Source organism: Porites lutea, chromosome 1, assembly GCF_958299795.1.
Source record: "Porites lutea chromosome 1, jaPorLute2.1, whole genome shotgun sequence".
Lineage (NCBI taxonomy): Eukaryota > Metazoa > Cnidaria > Anthozoa > Scleractinia > Poritidae > Porites > Porites lutea.
This window is the reverse complement of record NC_133201.1, coordinates 16,951,543-16,972,281: the sequence shown is the minus strand read 5'-3', so window position 1 is coordinate 16,972,281 and position 20,739 is coordinate 16,951,543. Positions and strand designations below refer to the sequence as shown.

Below are 20,739 nucleotides of genomic sequence, written 5' to 3'. Positions count from 1 at the left end.
CTTAAAAAGTTTGACCTTCTTTCTGTGTTAACATGATACTCTAAACGAAAAAATAACTAAGGTTAGATAATTAACAAGTAACACAATTAAAAGAAGCTGCAAAAAATCTCTTATCAAAATTTTAATTTTAATTGTTAAAACAATTTTGGGAAGTTAAACATTTATAGGGAATGCCACCGAAAAATTCGGGAGGGTCGACGAAATTTCCGGGAGGACATAAAGTTATTCATAGGACTGCCCAAACAGCCTTTGTTAGAGTTGTCACCCCCCGTCATCACCACCAATGAAGACTCTTAGCAATAGAGTTACATATCTTACAAACGTCACATACCTTTTGTTGTTCGCTAAGTTTGTCTTCCCTGGAGTTAATCTCCTTTTGCTGTTCATCCACCAATGCAGACAGCTGCACGAGCTGTTTTCTTTGTTCTTCCAGCTCAGTGTCTTGCTCTAGTATCGTCTCCTCGTATTGTTCCAGTTTCTGTTTCTGTTTATCGCTTAACTCGCGGGCCATATCAGACATGCGTGCTGCAGCACCCGCCAGATCCCTTCTTAATGCTTGTACCACATCTCCTTGACTTTCAGCCTCTTTTTTAGCTTGGGTCGCTTCGCGTCTAAAAAAAAAAAAATTATATTTCAGGGGTCTGGGTCCCAGCAGGCCACGTGCTTGTAAGTCCAGCCCCTCCCTTTTGTATGTCACTTATTTAGTTAACCTATTGGGATTCTTTTCTTTCGAATGTCACTTATTTTTATTCTTTTATAGACTGCGAGCAGTCACGGACCAAGAAAAAAGAGAGACTGCGCGTAGTCTAATTCTTTTATTCTCCGATTTGTAAATAAATGATGTTACAAAAAAGAACAAAAATTCATTATTTCTTGAAGGCCATCGAAGGAGACAACAGGTAAAAAATATGTGTTTTTTGGGGAAAAAAAGTGTTTAAACTTATATCGCAGTCTTTAAAAGATCTTGTGTAGTCTGTGTGTTCATTGCAAATTAACTATACTCGTAACCCATGCACGCGAGGGCGCAACGTCGTTCGCAATTGTTCTGACTGGGATAAGAACTGGACGGATTGTAAGGGAAAAGGCGGACTGCAAGCAGTCAAAGTTGAATTCAGAATTAGTCCATATTGGAGCAATTGAAAAATGTATTGTTAGCAATAAATGCTGAATTTTATAAAGCAGTACATCATAGAGACAAAATCTACTTAAAAAAAATGATGGTTAAGGTTTAGTTTGAGAGTGTGTAAGACCTGTAAAAGGCCATTTTCGAGTTGCCCCAAGCCTCTGTTTCAAAGCGAGGCTATGTGTGAAGCCACTGATATGAAAGAGATTTTATTCCCATGCACTGAAATAAAACCCTTAGGGTGCTTCCATTTGTCAAAACTGAGCGGCCAGCCCCTTCCCATTGTAACGAGAATTTCACTTTTAATCAAAACTATCCAGCTAGATCAGTCAAATACTGAATAGTGTGCACGAAAAAGATGGTTTTTCCACAAAAACTCTTGAAAAGGCCATTTCATTTTCAAACTGACTGGTCCGGCAATGGTCCGGCCGGCAAGTTCTGACAAATGGACTGAGCGCCCTTAGCTTCGTTTTGAAAGCGAGAGTTTTTGGAACTCGGAAATTGCTTGTGATTTCATTCCTTTATCATGAAAACCACAGCAACTGACATATCCGAAGACAACTTTTTTCAGGAGGTACTTTGCTTTGAACGCGTTAAAGGAAAATAGGATTCAAGTATTTCGCTTTGCGTTTACATACGGTCCTGCAGTAGCTGTTACCTTAGTAACAAGACCAGTTGTTCCAGTTTGTAGACATCTGACTGCAGAGTGGCTTCCACGCTTGTCTGGGGCACAGTCTCCGTCTCTACTGATCTCGTCTGGGGTTTAGGTTCTTTTCTGGGAGACTGAGGTCTAGAGGAGTTCATAGGATCCTTCTTAGGGGAGGAGGGTCGGGATGATTCTTTGCGCGGAGATGTCGGTCTGATTTTGCCTGCAAAAAATGATATCTTTCACTACTTCTGTCCTTAAACTTACGTTAACCAAAACGTCCTCATCTAATGTTGGCATCCACGTTTTTGTTTTGTTTCATCAAACAAGCAGTAAACAAACAGAACACAAACAATTTCTTCGTACACAAACCTACTGGCCTGTTCCAGGCTCTCAGCCAGTAAGAATGACGCGTAAGTGAAAGACACGCGAAATATGAGGCGTGGTCTCAATATCGCGTACCCCACTATCTCGGATCATGAAACAGGCCAGAAACCTACTGATGGACTTGGACAAAACGAAAAGTATTTACACTGAAAGGCTAAAGTTATATAAAAACCGGATTTGCATAGTTAACGGTAATGTAATGCAACGATTCCTTTATAGGGACTGTCTTTTAAAATATACATCTTTCATGTTATAATTTTAAAAAGACAGAATTCGTCTTTCCTAGTTTGAAAGAAAACGGAGAGAATACTTATATAACAAATGGTGTTCATTCACCAGACAGAATCTAACTTTCTCACTTTTTAGTAGAACGATCGTTATACGAAATTAATTTCTAACATTGCCTAAGTGATACATAACGATTTAAGGGCTAAATAGATTACCGTTAACATCCATTAAAAAGTCGTGCGCAATCAGATCATTTAATGTACAAATGCAAAGCAACAGAGAACAAAAGAAAGTTCTCTGAATTTTGCTTTCAACGTTTTCCAATACCAAAAGGGAGATACTAATTTTTCATAAACAGTTTAACATACCACGCACCAAAGTAGTCAGTCAAGGCCTCTTACGATACTTAAAAGTTGACGTTAAACACTGTATAACAGATCTCGAGTGTCGATAAAAAGAAACAAAACAATTTATATCTTGAATGCTAAGTCTGTCCTTAATTATTCGAAGCTAATTGATTTAGAAGCAGTCTTCATTAAATTTAGAACTCCAACTTAGACGTCTGAAAATAAACCAGCTATAAATAATCTAAGAACAGATCTTTTATTTTTCGCGAACTCTTGGGAATTCTATTTCTTTTCCACTGAAAAGAAGGATTAACGTGTCTTGAGCATTGGATTATTTTAAGGACTTAAAAACACATCAGAGAATGGGAGCAAAGAGAAAATCAATACAACAAAAATTGAAAAGCAAAAAAATGTGTTCTCTGAAAGGAAACCGAAATTTTTTTCCAAAACGTAAACGAAAACAGGTTCGCTTGAAAGAACAATGGTGTACTCCTTTTTTGACTTTTCATATCTAACACGTACTTGAGGGACCGTTCATTTTTTACGAGGTAGGGGGGCTGGTGGAATTTTTTGAACCCCCATTACGAATTACCATGGCCCCCCCCACTCAGTCCTCATTTTTTCTCATGGCCCCCCCCAAAGACGGTCATTTTTTGGGGGTGACCCCCCCCCCCTTTCAAAAGAGACATTATCGTAATTAAACCTGACGTGCATATATTTTGCAGTGTACAATATGATTTGTATTTTCTCTTCAATGTAAGGCTGTTGACAACTCATTCTACAGATGTAGCAGCCGCTTCTGTTAATTCAAAAAATAAATTTTGTCCATTTGCTAAGGCACTTCTCCACTATTTTTAAAAGTCAAAAAGTCAATTTGCGATGTTCCGTTTATGGATCTTCCAGAGCGTGTCGTTGCTGGCCTCTCAACTTCTTCCTCGTCATCGATATTAAAGGCAAGGATGACATCTTCACCCCCAGAGTTGATGGAATTAAAAACTTGCAAGAGGTGACAGGCCGCACATCTTCACTGGCGTGAAACCTTTGAAAACCTTTTACATATTGCTCCATTGAGGAGAACTCTTTCAGGGATCTTACAGTTTGAAATTTGAACGATGATATAGCTTCTATACGGCGGACCAAGATACGGCTCGGTACAGTTTATGTTCAGCAAGGGAAAATTGTGTAAGTTGAGCAGAACCTTTAAAATGTACAGCAGACAATTTATTCCGTTCGCGCGTATTCCTGTTGAATTTGTAGCCCGTTTATGAGATTTGTCTACTCAAAAATATAATAATTTTTTCATAGCTGCAGTAATCTTAGGGTATCTGCTTTTAATATCTCCGTAAAGTTTAGGTTTACGCGATCTCAGAGAACAATGTTCAGCTATGTTCAGCTCTACACAGCACGTAGTCTATAAAATATATCCAGATCTGACACTGGTTTTGTGTATTTATCACGTCTTTAGTAGAAGCGTGATTTAAATACATTATGATATTTTGTCCTTTGAATGTCGCTTTGAAACTCAATCGCTTTGTAAATGTGACTAGTAGTTTTAATATCAGAGGAGTTGACCAATCAGTTGACTGGCTTCGTTGTGCCACTACATAATGTCTGCAGTTAAATATAAGTTTACAAGCAAGACCGGCGGTTTCGAATCTTACGATTCTCATCAGTTGCTATGTGGTGGGATGGTTTAGGTGAATTCTGAACCATTCCGTATTGCTTGATTTGATAAGCATTTATGATCCACCCTGGTTTGTTTGGAGGATCGAAAATGGTGCGGTTTGATTGGTTCCTTGCAAAAAAACAATCAAAGTGAGAAAGAATGGCGAAAGCGACCAGTCTTTCAAGAATAGGTTCACCGCCGAAAGATCGCGGCAATTTGATCTTTTGCAATCAAAAGAGGTTGCCGACCAAAATGCAGACGGCTGCTCGAAAAGAGCATGTGAATTTATCAAGCCAGAATATCACCTTAAGCCCAGTGATGGCAGAAGATTGAACTCTTCGATTAAAGTATGCTTGGGAAACTGAAAAGCGTAGTGAAAGCCTTGAAAGAACACGATTCTACGCTTTTCCAGTCTAATTGACCTATCTTGAAGCAAGGAGAAGAATTTGCTCACGATTTCAATGTAAAGCAGATCAAGTGCGTCAAGGCCAAGATGTAAAAGGTAACGCGGGATACAGAGACACTAGCAGAAAGTAAAGACAGTTTTCGTGGCATTTTCATGGGCCTACATAGAGACCGCATTAGCAAGGGAAGAAGAAAAAAAGAAAACCTTCGAAAATCGAATGCAAGAAAAAAGAAAAGGTTTGAAAACAACGTCCAACGAGTGTATAGTATTTGTGTCGGAAACCCGCTAGGTAATGATCTTCCGAAATGTCTTCTGTATCGTCCTTGCCTTGCCGTCCCTGAAGGGTGCATCGACGTTGAGAAAGTTTCCGAATTGCTCTTTGATCGAGATGCGGCATACATTGCACAGCTCTTGCAAGGAAACCATTTCAGCAACGCCGCAGGAAGCAGAATTATCACAAACCTCAAGCCGGAGGTTAGAGATAACGTGTACTGCTTCATGTACCCTGAACAGTATGCTATGACCGAAAATGACAAAAGCGACTCTGGCAGCAGCACGAGCGATGAGGAAGAGCTTGGCAATGATGACGAAGAGGAACATGGGCAGAGAGACGTTGCACAGCATTAACCTGATGAAGAATCTTTTAATGATAGTTTCCTAGCTTTGAAAATTGTTGTCGTGGAACTGAACGCTGTCATGTAAACGAAGAACAAAAGGTTTTGATACATTTATATACCTTTTGCTTGTTTCTGTATATGTCAGTAGTTTTATTTAGTAATAAAACATCATGTCAACTCTACATGAACTAAAATATTTCGCGTGACCCCCCACTTCCCTCCGTTTTTTTTGGGATGGCCCCCCCTTTTAAGCCGTTTTTTTTGGGGTGACCCCCCAAATCCCACCAGCCCCCCCCCTCCTACCTCGTAAAAAATGAACGGCCCCTAATAGTAGAAATTTGTTACGATTTGAAGAAATAACACAACAGTTTTCAATTAACAAGACATGTTTCTGCAAACTTATGCCATTTTCAGTTGTAGAAGCTCGTTACAATATTATTTCTTCAAATCATATCTAAATCCAATGACAAAACACTGGTTAGAAACAAGTAGGCCAAGCTCAACAGCTTTAGGCCCGATCCACACGAATCCGGTTATTTTTGAAGCCGCATCCTTTTTTTGGCACGAATTAATAATGATCTTTATTGAGGAAACTTTTTCATAAAAGATATGGTTTTCAAAAAGGACCTCAAAACTAGATATATATTATAAAAACAAAAAAAGCTATAAAATTGCAAAGGGATTAAAAAGATACAAAAAATGCATAAAAAATTAAAAATAAGTATAAGTAAAAATTAAACGTAAGTAGCTATATCAAAAACTTAAAAACATTACGTTTAAAACTATTTACATTCCTTGAGTCTTTGATCGTCTGACTGATGGAGTTAAAATCGGAAACGGCATGATATTGTGTTCTTTGCTTCCCCCAATTTCTTTTGACACGTGGTAATCTAAAATTGCCTTTGTTACGTGTATTATGCCTATGAAGTACGTCTTGTCTAATCAAGTCCATATCGTGATTAATTAGGCCATTGATGCATTTGTATACGTGTACACACCTTCTTTGAAATCGCCTTTTCTCTAGAGGCAGCCACTTGAGAACGGCTAATGCCTCAGTAGAGGATGAGTACAATGGTCTATTTAAAATAACTTTAGCGGCCTTATTTTGCAAAACTTGCAAACTAGACATAAGGGTAATATTATGTTTATCGCCCCATACTAGATCAGCATATTCAAAAAGGGGCATAACAAGACTTTTATAGAAAAGTAGACGCGCCCTGAAAGGCAATAAATGCTTTATACGCTTGAGAAGCCCAAGCCTCTGATTGATTTTCCCAGTTAGGTGTTCAATATGATCAGTCCATGTGAAATCCGAAGATATATGTATACCGAGGTATTTAAAGCTGCGAACATTACTTATACTATGATCTAAAATTGAAACAGTCAAATCTACTTTGCTTTCGCGTTTCCTATTACTACCGATGAGCATGCATTTAGTTTTGTCCAAATTAAAAGTCAGTTTGTGATCATGAAGCCATTTCGCCACACCCAGTAGATCGTTATTTAACTTATCACTCAACTCCTTTGAGGATGTACCATAGCAATAAATTACAGTGTCGTCTGCATAAAGTGACGCGTTGCAGGAGTTAAGCACATTTGGCAAGTTATTTATGTAAATCACAAACAACAGAGGCCCTAGAATGCTACCCTGTGGCACCCCATGCGTGACTGGAAGTTCCTCAGATAACTCATTTCCACATGATGTGCGCTGTTGTCTACCAATTAAGTAAGAACGGAACCAATGAAGAGCTGTTTCAGAAAGGCCGATCTCGGATAGCTTGCATAACATTATTTGATGGTCTACCGTGTCAAATGCCTTGGTTAGATCGATGAACACGGCCCCGCAAAGCTTTCCTTGTTCCATGTTTAAGAGCACTTCATCAGCAAATGAGGTCAAAGCTGTTGTAGTTGAGAAACCCTTCCGGAAACCAAACTGCTTGTTGGACAATAGATTATTGGTAATCAAGTAATGATACAACTGCAAGTGTACTGCTCTCTCCAAAATCTTGCTTAGTGTAGGGAGGATTGAGATGGGGCGGTAGTTGGAAACGTTGGTCCTGTCACCTGACTTGAACAATGCCGTGATTTTCGCGCATTTCCACAATTTGGGAAATTGACTAGTGCGAATTGAGAGATTCAAAAGTTTAACAACAGATGGTGCAATTGTGTGAGCTGAGATTTTAAGAAGTCTCGCGCTAATTTTGTCAAGACCAATCGCTTTGTTTGCTTTCAATGACAAAAGCTGCTCAAGCACAAATGATTGATCCAATTCAGTCAACTCGAACTGGAAAAGCGGGTGTTTTGAAATGGAATTTAAATTCAAGACGGAAGTCTGTATTCTACTTGCTAGAATTCGGCCAATGGAAGCAAAGAAGCTATTCATTGAAGAAGCAATGGATTGGGATGTTATATGCTGAACACCATCAGAGATAATACACTGAATACTCTCTGAAGATGAGTTCCGATTGCATGCTTCGTTCACTGCTTTCCACACCTTATCTGAGTCACCCTTGGCTTCCTCGATCATGTCACAGTAATATTTAGACTTGGCAGTTCGTACTAAGCCATTAACCTTGTTCCTAAGCTTTGCATACATTGACCAAAGACGCGCCGAGTTCGATTTTCGCGCCTTTCTATGCGCCCAGTCACGTTCTTTCATAGAATCACTTATCTGACTGTTCATCCATGGAAGAGGTGTTCCCTTGACACGCCTTCTTTTTACTGGTGCGTGTTGATCAGCAACCTCCGAAAACATTTTATTCCACGTAAACAAGGCATCGTCGACGTTGTCCTCGTTTTCAACAATATGCCAGGGAATATTCCTAAGATCATCATTAAATAAAGTCGGATTAAAATTCTTATAGGAGCGATACTCGAGTATTCTCGGTTTAGCCTTTGTTGTAATTCCAGCTTTAATTATGCAAAATACCAGAAAATGGTCGCTAAGCGGTACTGGAACAACACCAGATTTGACAATGCGGTGTTCATTATTAGCAAAAACCAAGTCGATCATTGTCCGCGAGGTGTCAGTTATGCGCGTCGGTTCTTTTATTAACTGAGTGAAGTTGTAGGCCCGCGAAAAATTAAGAAGTTCTTGTTTATCTCTTTTTGGCAATTTAGAACTCACCATCATGTCTGCGTTTAAATCGCCTAGAATTACCACATCCGATTTTTCCAGATCCACAGATGACATACTCCCATGTAGCGAAGAAATAAAGGTCTGAAAGTCAGAATCCGGTGCTCTATAAGCGCAGCAGACGAGTGTTGGCTTGCATTTGTCTCTAATCAACTAATAATTAGCCTTTTTGTGCACACGAAACCAGGGAATCCGCCAACCGAAACCATCTCTTGTTCGGTGAAAACGCTCGCCAGACTGGTTTATCCCACACCGTTCACACGAGTCCGGGTAAGAAAAGATGCGGTTTTAAAAAAGTCAGGATTCGTGTGAACGTGGTCTCGGTAACAGCTAATCGTGAAAAGCATTTAAAAAATTCAATCCAACGAACATTTTACTAACCTGTGGTCTGTTTAGCGTGCACTGCCTCCTGTTCCAACTGTCGATTTTGCCGAGTCAGTCTTAACAGTCTTTCTTCCATTGCCACTATCGTGACTGCGTGTTGTCGAGTTTGTTCCTGTAAGTATATAAACAAATGATGACAACGATGTAATCTCTGTAATATCTTGATAACTTTTCTATTTGATGTTTGTCGGGTAATCGTGCGAGGTCGATTTAACAAAATCACTGAATTGCTTCACTGGGGTATTGAGTTAACTGTGTTTCACCTCTCCATTTGGGGGAGTCACGCGCAGCATCCCCGCTCGCTTCGGCCGACACTCATATTGGACAGTTTATAAATCAGAATATATTGAGTTAACTCCGAGACACAAAAACCTTTTGAAAAATTACCAAATGGCCCTACATTTGTGTGGTGCAGAAACTTAGAGATTGACCAAGGAATTAACTGAAGCAGAAATTGTAGGTGTTTATTAACAAGTGCCTAAGGAAGATCCGACGGATTTGGTGGCCCAAAAGAATCCGAAATGAAGAGTTTTGGAGACAGGAAGGGCAGCGGCCGATAGAGGAGGAGATAAAAAAACGAACATGGCGGTGGATTGGCAAAACACTGAGGAGACAAGACAAACAAGTGGCCAAGACAACTCTTTAGTGGATCCCACAGGGGAGTCTCAGACACACTTAGCGACGATCGGAAATACGCGTGCTGTTCGCAGGCTAAGACACACTTTGAAGCGCACAAGGATGTGAGAACATGAGGAGAGAGGACGTAATGGTTTGAGTCAAATTGTAAGAATTAGTGGGGTTTAAAGGTTTAAAGGTTTAAAGGATTGTTTATAGCGGAAACTGCACTTCGCTTATCCAGCTACTTTACAGGCACTCCACCCAATACTTAGAAGCAAAGAATTCAAATACAACATACGATTATTAAAAATCCCAACAGGGAGGCAACCAGTTGGCTATTTACAAGCGTGGCCGAGGATTTGAACTCGGGAAGACCGAGAACAAATCCTACAAGTGACCAGAGCGGGACTCGAACCCGGCACCGCGGGATTGCGAGTCCGACGCGCTGACTATAACGATGATGTACTAAAGCTACCTTGAAAGAAGCGACCTCGTCTTCTTTATAATTCCGCAGTTCTTCTTTCTCACGTTCAACACGAGCCAGCTGTTCTTTGTAGGCTGCGGATTGTTCCTGAAGCTGACTTCGTAAGTACGCCTAAGGAGAAAGTTCGGTCATTTCGTTATTTAACAGCGTCTTGTCGCGTCTAATAAACACATACAATAAAAACCTATCTTTCAGACCGATCTTTGGTTTTCAATTGTGGAATCTACTCTTTGCTGAATTAAAAATCGCAAATCGTTATAGGCAACGGTAATAGGAAAATTTAAGTTCATTTTTAGTCAAAAAACAGGTAACGGTTTTTCGTCCTTATCTGAGAAGACTAGAAAGTCTAACCGTTTGCAGATGTCATTGCAAAGGTAGCACTTTCTCCTCAGTTATTTTGAAGACCCTTAGTTTTGGTCCGGCCGGGGTTTGAACCCGCGACCCCGGCTCAGCAAACGGGCGCTCTCCTAACTGAGTTAACTAGGCGGCGGTTATTAGACAGTAAGGGAAAACGGTATTACAGCTTGAGGATATAAATACGAGAGGTGCAGAAAGACTAACTTTGAAAAACGTACCTCAGTCTCCTTAGCTCTGTGTAATCCATCTTTAGCTTGTTCGTACTGGGACTTTGCTGTTGCCAAGGCAACTCTGTGATTCTCTAACTCCTTCTGTCGTTCATGAAGTACCTGCATAGAAAACTTAGTAACTCAGTTTACCGCCGATCCAACCCTGGCCTGCGAGAAGTCTTTTTTATTCGCACGTCGTGCGCGGCTCTTAGTAGCCTACGTAGCAAACCTCCTAACTTTCTCAACGAATTCGCGCGGAAACGCTTGCCACGGGCCGATCGCTCGTGGTCTACGTTACAGGCAGCCATCTTGGCTATAAATATACGGAGGGGGAGGGTCCCGGGGTTTACAGTGGTTAAACCGTCCTTCGTCCCCTAAATAGCGGTTATTTTACTGTTTTACTTAATTTGGTGGCAGCTCCACTGTTGTTTTTAATTTGATGGCTTATTTCCAGTGACTGACATCTCCGCGCAAATAGGCCTTTTTAAAAAATATCATAGTCCTGGTTGCTGTCCCTCTAAACTTTTGTTTAAGCATTCCTTCAATTTCTCGTGGGGCGATTATTAGTCACAAGAGAAATTGAAAACAATGCTTATGCAAAACTTCGGAGGGACAACGAAGAGTATTATCGCATTTTTGAAAAAGGCCTTTAAGCATTTGTTCAGTACCTGTTGTAATTGGGTAACGCTACCATGTTGTGACTCCATGATCTTTCTCTCCGCATCCACTGCTGCTTGTATCCGCTCTCGCTCTTTTTGTTTAAATTCATGCATCATCTCATGCTGTTTTTCTTCTTCCTCAGATCTCACTTGAGCCACTGCGCGGGAAATGTGTTTTTCTTCCTCTCTCTTCATGTCCTCTCGTAACTTTAACACGACTTCCTGGTGCGTCTCCTCCATTTCTGCAATCCTACACATAGCGAAGAGAAGAAAATTAATGAAATTTGTTTTACTTACAAAACTAGTCTTCCATCGACACAAAAACAACCAAAATTATTGAATTTACATAGTTTTTCCAGCTTAATGAAGACCTGTAACAGTTTTTTCGTATGGTTAACCTAGCTACCTACCTACCTACCTAGCTCGTATTCATTTTAAGATATTAATTTTAGTTTTCAAGGCAATTCACGCACTTGCAACACCATATATCAGGTTAGTGTTAGATCGAAGTCCTCTTACAATCTTAAATCAAATAGTAGTCTTTTACTTGAGCCGCCTAAAGAGAAAATGCTTTCTACGCTTGGTGCCAGATCCTTCTATGCTGCTGCGCCATGTTTGTGGAATAGTTAGCCTGCTGAATTGCGCGAATTTCAATCATAAACTATTTTTAAACGTAAACGTACCTTTTTCGGATAGGTTAGACTAGAAATTCGATTTCATCTGGACCTTTTTTTAGACTTTTTTCTGACTTTATTGTATTATACTATCTCTTTATTTCATTGATTTATTAATTAATTAATTTTCAGTCAATTGTATTTTACATTTCACATTTTACATTGTACAGTTATATCATTTTAGAATAGATTTTTAAGTCAATTATTGTAAAGCGCTACTGATCATTTTTATGTAAATAGCGCTATAGAAGTACTTCAATTACCATTATTATTATCATTTTTATCAACTGATCTGAGAAAATCTACTGTTGTTTGCTATGAAGACACTTAAAATCTACCGTTGTGTTCTACTGAGATGAAAACCAGACTTATTCTTTGACGGATCGAGGTTGCAGTTGATACCCTGGTATCGCCTTTGTTTTTATACTGTTGAATCGAGCAAACCGTCATTCGGTGTTATAAACCTGATAAATATTATGCCATGCTCCGAAAAACCGCTGAAGCTAATGACTGTGGACGAACAACAGCAGCTAATCGCATGACAGTTTGATAGGTCAAGCTCATATTCGATTCTGCGGTAAACAAAGGCGAATCGCGAATCGAACTGTAACATTTTAAAACTGCAATCAAGGTCACAAATAAATCCTCTGCGCCCTGTGTTTGAGCCTCTACATCATATTATTTACGTTTTTTTTCCTGTTTTAGGGTTAAACAATGCTAGGACTGGAATTAGGTGATTACACTTTTATTCTTCTCGAACGTACAGCTCACACGAACACTCCACTGGCAAAAAATAACGACGGCAAAGCAAAACTGTTAGCGAAAGCTTCTCATCATTTTCGACAATCGAGTACAGCACTTTAAAGACGATTTATAACCCAAAACGGCTTTTGCCTGAGAGCAGACGGAAAAGCCGAGAAAACCGACATTGATATGGCCGCCATGTGATAAGGGCCCATGAAATCTGTTTAATATCTTCTTCTTTTGTGTATGGGTAAAGGTTGTAAGTAATAGCTTCAGCACAGAATTGACTTAAAACAGAAATATCCTTGTGACATAGGCTCATTAAGAGTAAAAATGAGTCCAGTGAGCTTGGAATTCTTACTTTCCCTTGAGTTTCCGACACTCTTCCTTCTGTTCTCTTAACTGGCGACACATATCTTCCACGCTGATAGACGTCTCTGCCAAAATTAAAGCAAAAAACAGATGAGTTGCTCGGTAGTTGTGATACAGGTTTTCGGCCTTTTCTGCTCTTTCGAAATTTTAAGAAAAGACTCCAAAACCTCACCACAATGTTGCACGAAGATTTGCCGAAGGCGACATTCGGTACCCCGAAGTTTTTACTCACCAGAATCGGAATCCTCTGTGGCTCTCTTCAGAGCGTCTTCAGCCTTTTGCTGCCAAACAGCCTCGTTAAACAGCGTCTTACAAACAAAATCCTGAAAAAAAAAGTCCACGTTACAATTCATTCCACAAAGCCCTTTTCTCCCTCTCTATTTTTAGTGAAAACAAAGATGCCATTCTCTCGCTCGGTTCAAATCACTATTGCGACCTTTTAACCAACGAAGCTGTGGAGGATCTGAAGGCAAGCAAGGCCGGTAAGACGATATATTTAAATTCTAACATGACTCCGAGGTTTTAGGGACAAAATTGCAAATTTTTCACGAAACCATCGCCTGGCAATTCCCAGAAGAGACTTGAACACAAACCAAAAGTATAGAAAAATGACCAGAGAGCCTCGGAGTCATGTTAGAATTTTAATACATCGAACGTGGGTAATTTGGTCATAAGCTACCTGAAAAAGGGAGGCAATGATTTCCAACATTGCTGCGCCAACAATGTTGCGTGTTGTTGCGTCCGTGTTGCACTTAGACTACGAGTAGTCCCCATTTTTCCTCAGGGATAGTAGAGCGAGAAAGTGACTACTCGTAGTCTGTGTTGCACTGGTGTGCAAACGGATGCAACAGATCCCAACAACGCGCAACAACATGCAACAGGGTGTGCAAACGGACATAACATGTAAAATCCAACAATGTTGGGAGTTTTTTGCCAACAATGTTGCGTTCGTTTACACGGGGCTATAGAAGCAAAGCATCATGATAAACTTGATTAACAATGGTAGTGTTTCCAAGGGCGATCCGTTTTTATATTTATTGTTTTAACTAAATCAAATCTTCAATGCAAAAACTCTGTTAACCTATTTATAAGAAATACAATATCTATCTAATAACAATCATAATTTTAACCACTGATAGTAAATGAAAACATTTCCAAGGCTGGCAGATCTCTATGTTTATAGATGAAAATAAAAACCTCATCTTCTCCCCTTCTTTTTTAGGCACCTATTTTCGCGATCTTCGTTCTTTAATTCCAAAGCCGGATAAGGAGCTTTAAGTAGGTAAACTTTCTGTTATAATAATCTTACCTTAATCCATGACAGTGAATCATGAGTTGTAAGCTCCTCAACTAAAGTCAGCTCTTCTTCCAGCGTAGTGCATGTCCGATCTGACTTTGACAGTCGTTTCTATGGATGGAGTGGACCAATTTAGGTTTCCGGGAAACTGCCCACCTACCACTTCCCTAACTCAACGTTAACATTTGCGTCTCACTTGGGGCAAAATGTTGGGTTGATCCGATGGAGTATACAGCATAGAAATTAACGATCTTTCTGACTACGAGCTTAAGTAATAAAAAGTACAGCTTCTTTGCTGTTCAGAGCGTCTCTGGAAAACACAGCAGAGAAATAAACGATCTTTCTGAATACGAGCTTAAGTAATAAAAAGTACAGCTTTTTTGCTGTTCAGTCCGTCTCCGGAAAACACTGCATAGAAATGTATGATCTTTCTTAACATGAGTTTACGTAACAAAACGACTGCTAATACTCCTTTCAATGAAGTTCCCACTATCGTGAAAACATTACTAGAAAAACTCCTGGAATGTATAATAACCTATAAAGCACGGTCCATGAAGTAAAATTATGAAAATTCAATGGTATAGTCTTTATAATAAATGATACATTTTTAGCCCAATAGATTTCAAATAAAAGGCATCGTTTTAGACAGTGAGATGTAATCCCTGCTTTATGGCGGAAGGCATTCTTTGCCGCCATAAAATAGGTAAGTTGTAACATTTTTGAGTCTTTGCAAAGAGATTTCCCATAAAAATGTGAAGACTTGTTGGCTGGTTAAAAGTTGATGAAACATAAGTTTACCTCTTTCAAATGCTCGCAAGGTAACATCTATGTACAAAAATTACATTTTCTTAACTTCTCTATCCTCCTCTCTTTTACAAAAAATGTCTGTGACACTTGACACTTTCGCGCGCTCAGATTCAGAACTTTGAATTGATTTGCTACCTCGTTTGCTGTATAATCTTATAATGACATACAATGAAACGGTAACCTGCAATTCTGTTATTGAAAACGTCTCGATAAATTTTACTTATGATTGTTGAGAAATGTTGTGCACCATAAAGGCTGGTTTTCAATAACGACGGAGTCGGAGTCGGAGTCGTAATCAGAAGCGAAGAACTTTTACGATCTGGTGAAAACAGCATTCTGATTCCGCTTACGACTCCGACACTTACGATCAAGTGAAAAATAGGTTGTCGGAGTCATAAGCTGAAGTGGAAGAACTAAACCAATCACAAAGCGTGGGAACGGGCATTGTGATTGGTTTATCCTTCCGCTTATGCTTCCAACTCCAACAATCTGGTTTTCACTTGATCGTAAACGACGGAGTCATAAGCGGAGTAAGAAGAAAATGAAAACGTTCTGCTTATTCCGACTCCGATTCCACCGCGCTTATGACTCTGCTGACGACTCCGATTTTTTATTTTCAACAAGTCGTAAGCGCTTTTACGATTCCGCTTACGACTCCGTTGCTAGTGAAAACCAGCCTTAAGAGGACTAATGTTGGGTGTCCTGTGATTTACTCACCAGCATGCCTTCTAGATGTTTCCTCAGTTCACCCGTTGAATCTTTTAAGTCTTTGTCTTTTGCTTCTTTCTACCACGGTCAAAGAAAGCAAAAAGGGTAAATGATGAAAAAACTGATCATTACCAAAAGAGGAAACCTTTTCAGTTCTAAAACATTTATTCACATTTAGCAAGCTAGCTGTCGTACGTCCATGAGCGACAACATCAACTGAATTAACAAATTAAAAAAGGCTGCGGCAGAAGGGTCGCTATTGACTGACAAATTCAAGGGTGTGGAGGGGAGGGGTGCGGAACTTCAGTTTTCAGTTTTAGTTCAGCTTCTAATTACGTCACGTAACGTAACGTAACGTAACGTAGGAGTTAAGTCACGTTTTCCTACGGTAGGAAAACGCGGCATCTCTTAACCGAAGGATAACATTTTGTCCAATTAAGGTTCACAGATCAGTTAACCACACCCCCTAATAAAACCTCCACGCGAAGGAACTGTTATGAAAAAACCCATCTTCTTAATCACATAAAAGTAACTGGTGTTTAATTTTCCCAGTGTTATCCGGATAACGCGAGTATTAGTTGGGGTGGAGGAGGGAGGTGGGGTAGGGGAAAGAGGAGCTCGTTCCGTTTGAGGGAAAAAGCCGTGGATGTGGGTGACGAAGCGCACAACTCCCTCTCGTTTTCTGAAGGAGGGGAGAAGTGAGAAGGCTCCTTTTCGCAGTTTTAAAGGGAAAAAAAAATTAAAAAAAGTCATGTTTGTGGTAGGGTTCACACTCAAAACAAACGAGGCTCTTCAGTAAATACTAAACTCACTTCACTTTCTGAGTTTGCGTACTGCTGGATTTCTTCCACTAGAGTTAACTTCTCTTGAGCCAGATTCCTCACGTGATCAAGCAATTCATCGTCATCCAGTTCATGATCAACTGTTCTTTGAACATCGCCTCGGAATGTGTGTTCAACCAACTTCCGCCGGAAAAGATCAAACTACAGAAGAACATAAATACAAAATCATTTTGAAGGAATTTCTGTAAGCCCCACCTATTCCCATTTTGTGAATCGCTTTGGCAAGAGAGAATGAACTAGATCATTCTCTCTTGCTTTGGCTACTCGCTTGCACGTGACCTAATTACCGTGATACCCAAATAAAATGGCCGCCTGATATAACAAGATGCCGGGGGAGTGTGAAGTGTAACCTTTATGAAAGGACACGTTAATACTGTGGATTTTATCCAAGAAATTTGCCTCTAACTGTTGGCTGAGAATGTCATTCGTTATACCAGAGTGATATTGCTTACTTGCAAGCTACAAGAAGCTGGGGATGGGAAAGCCTTTCCTTACATATATTTCAGAGCAAAATATTTGATTTTTCCTGCTCTTTTTCAAATCAAGTCTGTAGAATGGCGAATGATAAAAGACACTAATGGATACACAATTCCACAGAAAGCACAAAACCTTGCCCTATATCAAACCCAAACGGTTGAAGTACTATTTTCTGTTTTAAAACAAACGGCGACCAAAAACTAAACCCCTTTACCCATAAAGCTGATGTAAGGGAGTATTCCTCCTAGCAACACTGTTTCATTGTTTCAAAAAAGCCATGTCATCAATGCTTCAATAAAATGCGTTACTTTAAAATCCCAGTTCACTTACTTTTTTTTCCAGTTGATGAAAGTCAACCTTGAGCAGTTTCTCAGCTCTTTGTGCGTCCAGACACTGAGCTTTAGCGTGATCCAGTTCCTGCTGAATCGCCTTGTCGCTCTTTTAAGAGAGAAGGTTTGTTTACTGATTACCTGACTGGGTCATTTTCAAGGTTAAGCGTGGGTGGGACTGGGTCGGTTTTTGTCGAACTGCATTATGGGACTTATTTAAGTATACAAGGTGGGTAAATACAAAATACGATCGACCTAAGGGAGGTTTTTGAGCCCGCAATCAAGACTGAGCAACCCCCACAAACCCTTGTTTTTACTAAAAACGGCTGGACACAAAACCTCCCCTGGGTCGATGTTACATTGTCACAACCTACAAGGTGTTCCTCAGTGAACCTAGCTCAATGGTCTTAGTTGCTTGAAGCTCAGTTGTAGAGCATGTGGACTACCCTATTCTAGGTAACTAAAGCTTCATAAAATTATGGTATTGGAAATTAACGCGACTTTAGTGGAAAACTACTTTAAAATAAAAGAAATTAACGAGGGAGAGAGGATAACATTTCAAAATGGAGAAAATTAACGCGATGTTCACAAAGAAACTAAACTTGTCGGGACAACAGAAACAAAGTTAGGCCCAGGTCAAACGTCCAACTTTGTATGTACCAAACTTGATACCTATTTGGGTCGACCCAAATCACAAAAATTCGACGGCTGATTCAGGCGTCGCACTTAATTAGTCTGACTCAACTGATTTTCTCACGTACAATGGTCTACAATGTTTATCAGTGAAAATGACTTCTAGTAATTTATGCATTAGTTTCGACACATAAAAAGTTCGACGTTTGAAACGGAGTCGCTCCACAGTCCAAAATCATGTGGGCCACTCGATCTTAATTCATGGGTTGACCCAAACTAAATATGTCGGACTTAATTAATTCAAACGCCGATCTCTTCATGTACTTAATTGAAGGGATTAGAATTGGTACGTGAAAATTTCGACGTTTGAACTGGGCCTTAAACGTATAATCAGAAATGGAAACTTTGTTCGTGGTACTTTCCCCAACGCACGAAGGGAGTCTAACTAAGAAATCTGGCCACTTCGAGGGTTCTTGACAGTTTCACTGTTACTGGCGGATCTCCAACCTGATAAAATACTCCTCTTTCCTAGGTGTCAAGAATGTCAGAAGTGTATCCAAAATAGTGGAAATTAAAGGAGCTGTGTCACGAAATTTATCAAAATTCAAAGAGTGGGAACTGTCACCAAATTGAGTGAATCATAAAAATAACAGCTCAAAAAATTATAAGAACATATATATAACAAAGCAAATACAATACAAGGCACAGATGGACAAACTTGAAGAAGATTAAAACGGATTGCAATTGTGGTTGTTAGCCTAACAGTTTTTCAAAGTTCATTTTTGTTGTTTTTAGCGTTTGATATAATGCGTGGGAGAGATTTGTTTGGCACAAAGCTGTGATTTTGTCATTTACAAGTAATTTCTCCGCTAACGTTAAGTTCAGCTGTAAGTTTCATAGCAAGTAAGAACGCATAATTGGCACTAAATATTGACAAAATGAACTGGACAGCCGTGACACAGCCCCTTAATAATCGTGGAAATCAAAGCTCCACATTAACGGCGGGAATATTAATGTTTCAAGAAATTAACGCGACTTAAATTAGTGAGGCGTTAATTTCCTATGAAAAGGCAATAACCAAAAGGTCAAAGGCTCGACTCCTGTTTGGAGAATTATAAAACCTGGTAATATTATGAACTTCCGCGATGTGGTCGGACTTGCTCTAATTTAGGCACAACATCCGGGATATTCAGGTGTAGGTGCCATAACAACTAACCTGTCTTCCATCGCTGAGATGATCTCTCATCTTCTCTAACTCGTGTTCTAAATCAGCGATGGTTTTAATCCTTTCCTTCAATTGCTTCTCTGTGGTTTGAAGTTTCTGAAAAGAGCAAAAAAAGAAATCAAAGAAGTAAAATAACATAATTAGTACTCTCATTCACAGGAACAGACAAGAGTCGACACTCTGTTTGAATACAGGCTTGGGTAACGATGCACAAATGATCCATCTCAATGAACTGCCTAAGCAAGCCGTTTACAAATAATCCTACGGCTAAACTTAATGCATGTAAAACCGACAGAAAAGGAAAAAGCTACTTAAGTAAACGACCAATTAGTTACAAGGAATTACCTGCGCTAACGAGCTTGCAATACAAGCATGCATTGAAATTATTACATGTATAACTACAACGAAATAAAACTGTGATTACTGCTGGTATTAGCTTCTTCCAGTAGCTGCTTTCATGAACACTTGGACGCTTCACTTTCCGCAAAAATTCAAAGTGTGTCTTTCCCGATAAATCTAAAATATTGCGTGGCTCTGTGCAGAAAATTTACATGTTTTTTTCAAGTGGCTTGACATTCATTAAACTTCAATGGACTCTGAAAACCTGTCAGCCGCTCAGATCACAACAAACCTAGACATTTAGACAATATAGAACGAATTATGACCCCATTAAAAACAACGGAATGAGAAAGAAAACAGAAATTTTGCGAAAGACAAGAGCATTAACAGAAACAAGGATATTTAATTGTGATAAAACTTAATTTTGGACAATCCAGATTTCTTTGGTATCAACTAAGAAACTACAGGGAAACATAACTATTCAGTTTATTGACATTCCTGAAAGGACATTTGTCTCGTTTTGTTTTCAAAACATGAAGATGTATCAGCAACACAAAAGCTCAAAAGCCGAATCCATTACACTAAGTAAACAAGTAAACGAACTTCCTGCTGCACGCTCGCCGCACGCATTTGCAAGCGTAATACAGTCACAGCGGAAGTTTAATAGCACACAGTAATTTTCAAGGAGTTATAATAACTGCTCTAGTGGGGTTAACTTAACTCCTAACAGTGGAGTTACTTTTTCGGAGTTATTTTAACTCCAAAAAGGAGTTTAAAGAACTCTTTTTCAGGAGTAAAAAGCACCCCTGATATGGAGTTAATACTGAGGAGTTAAAGTAACCCCCAAAAAGGGGTTATCCTGTACCTAAAATTTTTACTCCATTTTTGGAGTTATAATAACTACCTAAAAATTACTGTGCACCAAAATAAAATGGCGGCTTACGAGAATGAACTGGACCGAAATGAATGTGGGTTTATCAATAGCCTTCGTGTAAAACGTGTTAACAATGACGATAAAAGGATAC

General features: G+C 39.5%; 1 protein-coding gene and 1 pseudogene across 1 annotated transcript; both read right to left on the bottom strand.

Moving 5' to 3' along the window:
- Positions 1–20,739, bottom strand: part of LOC140946023 (uncharacterized) — a 54,571-nt pseudogene that overhangs the window by 10,601 nt on the left and 23,231 nt on the right.
- LOC140935689 (uncharacterized) lies at positions 6,010–6,864 on the bottom strand. Its single transcript, XM_073385262.1, has one exon. The coding sequence runs from the start codon at positions 6,847–6,849 to the stop codon at positions 6,169–6,171; it is 681 nt and encodes a 226-aa protein (XP_073241363.1). The 5' UTR covers positions 6,850–6,864; the 3' UTR covers positions 6,010–6,168.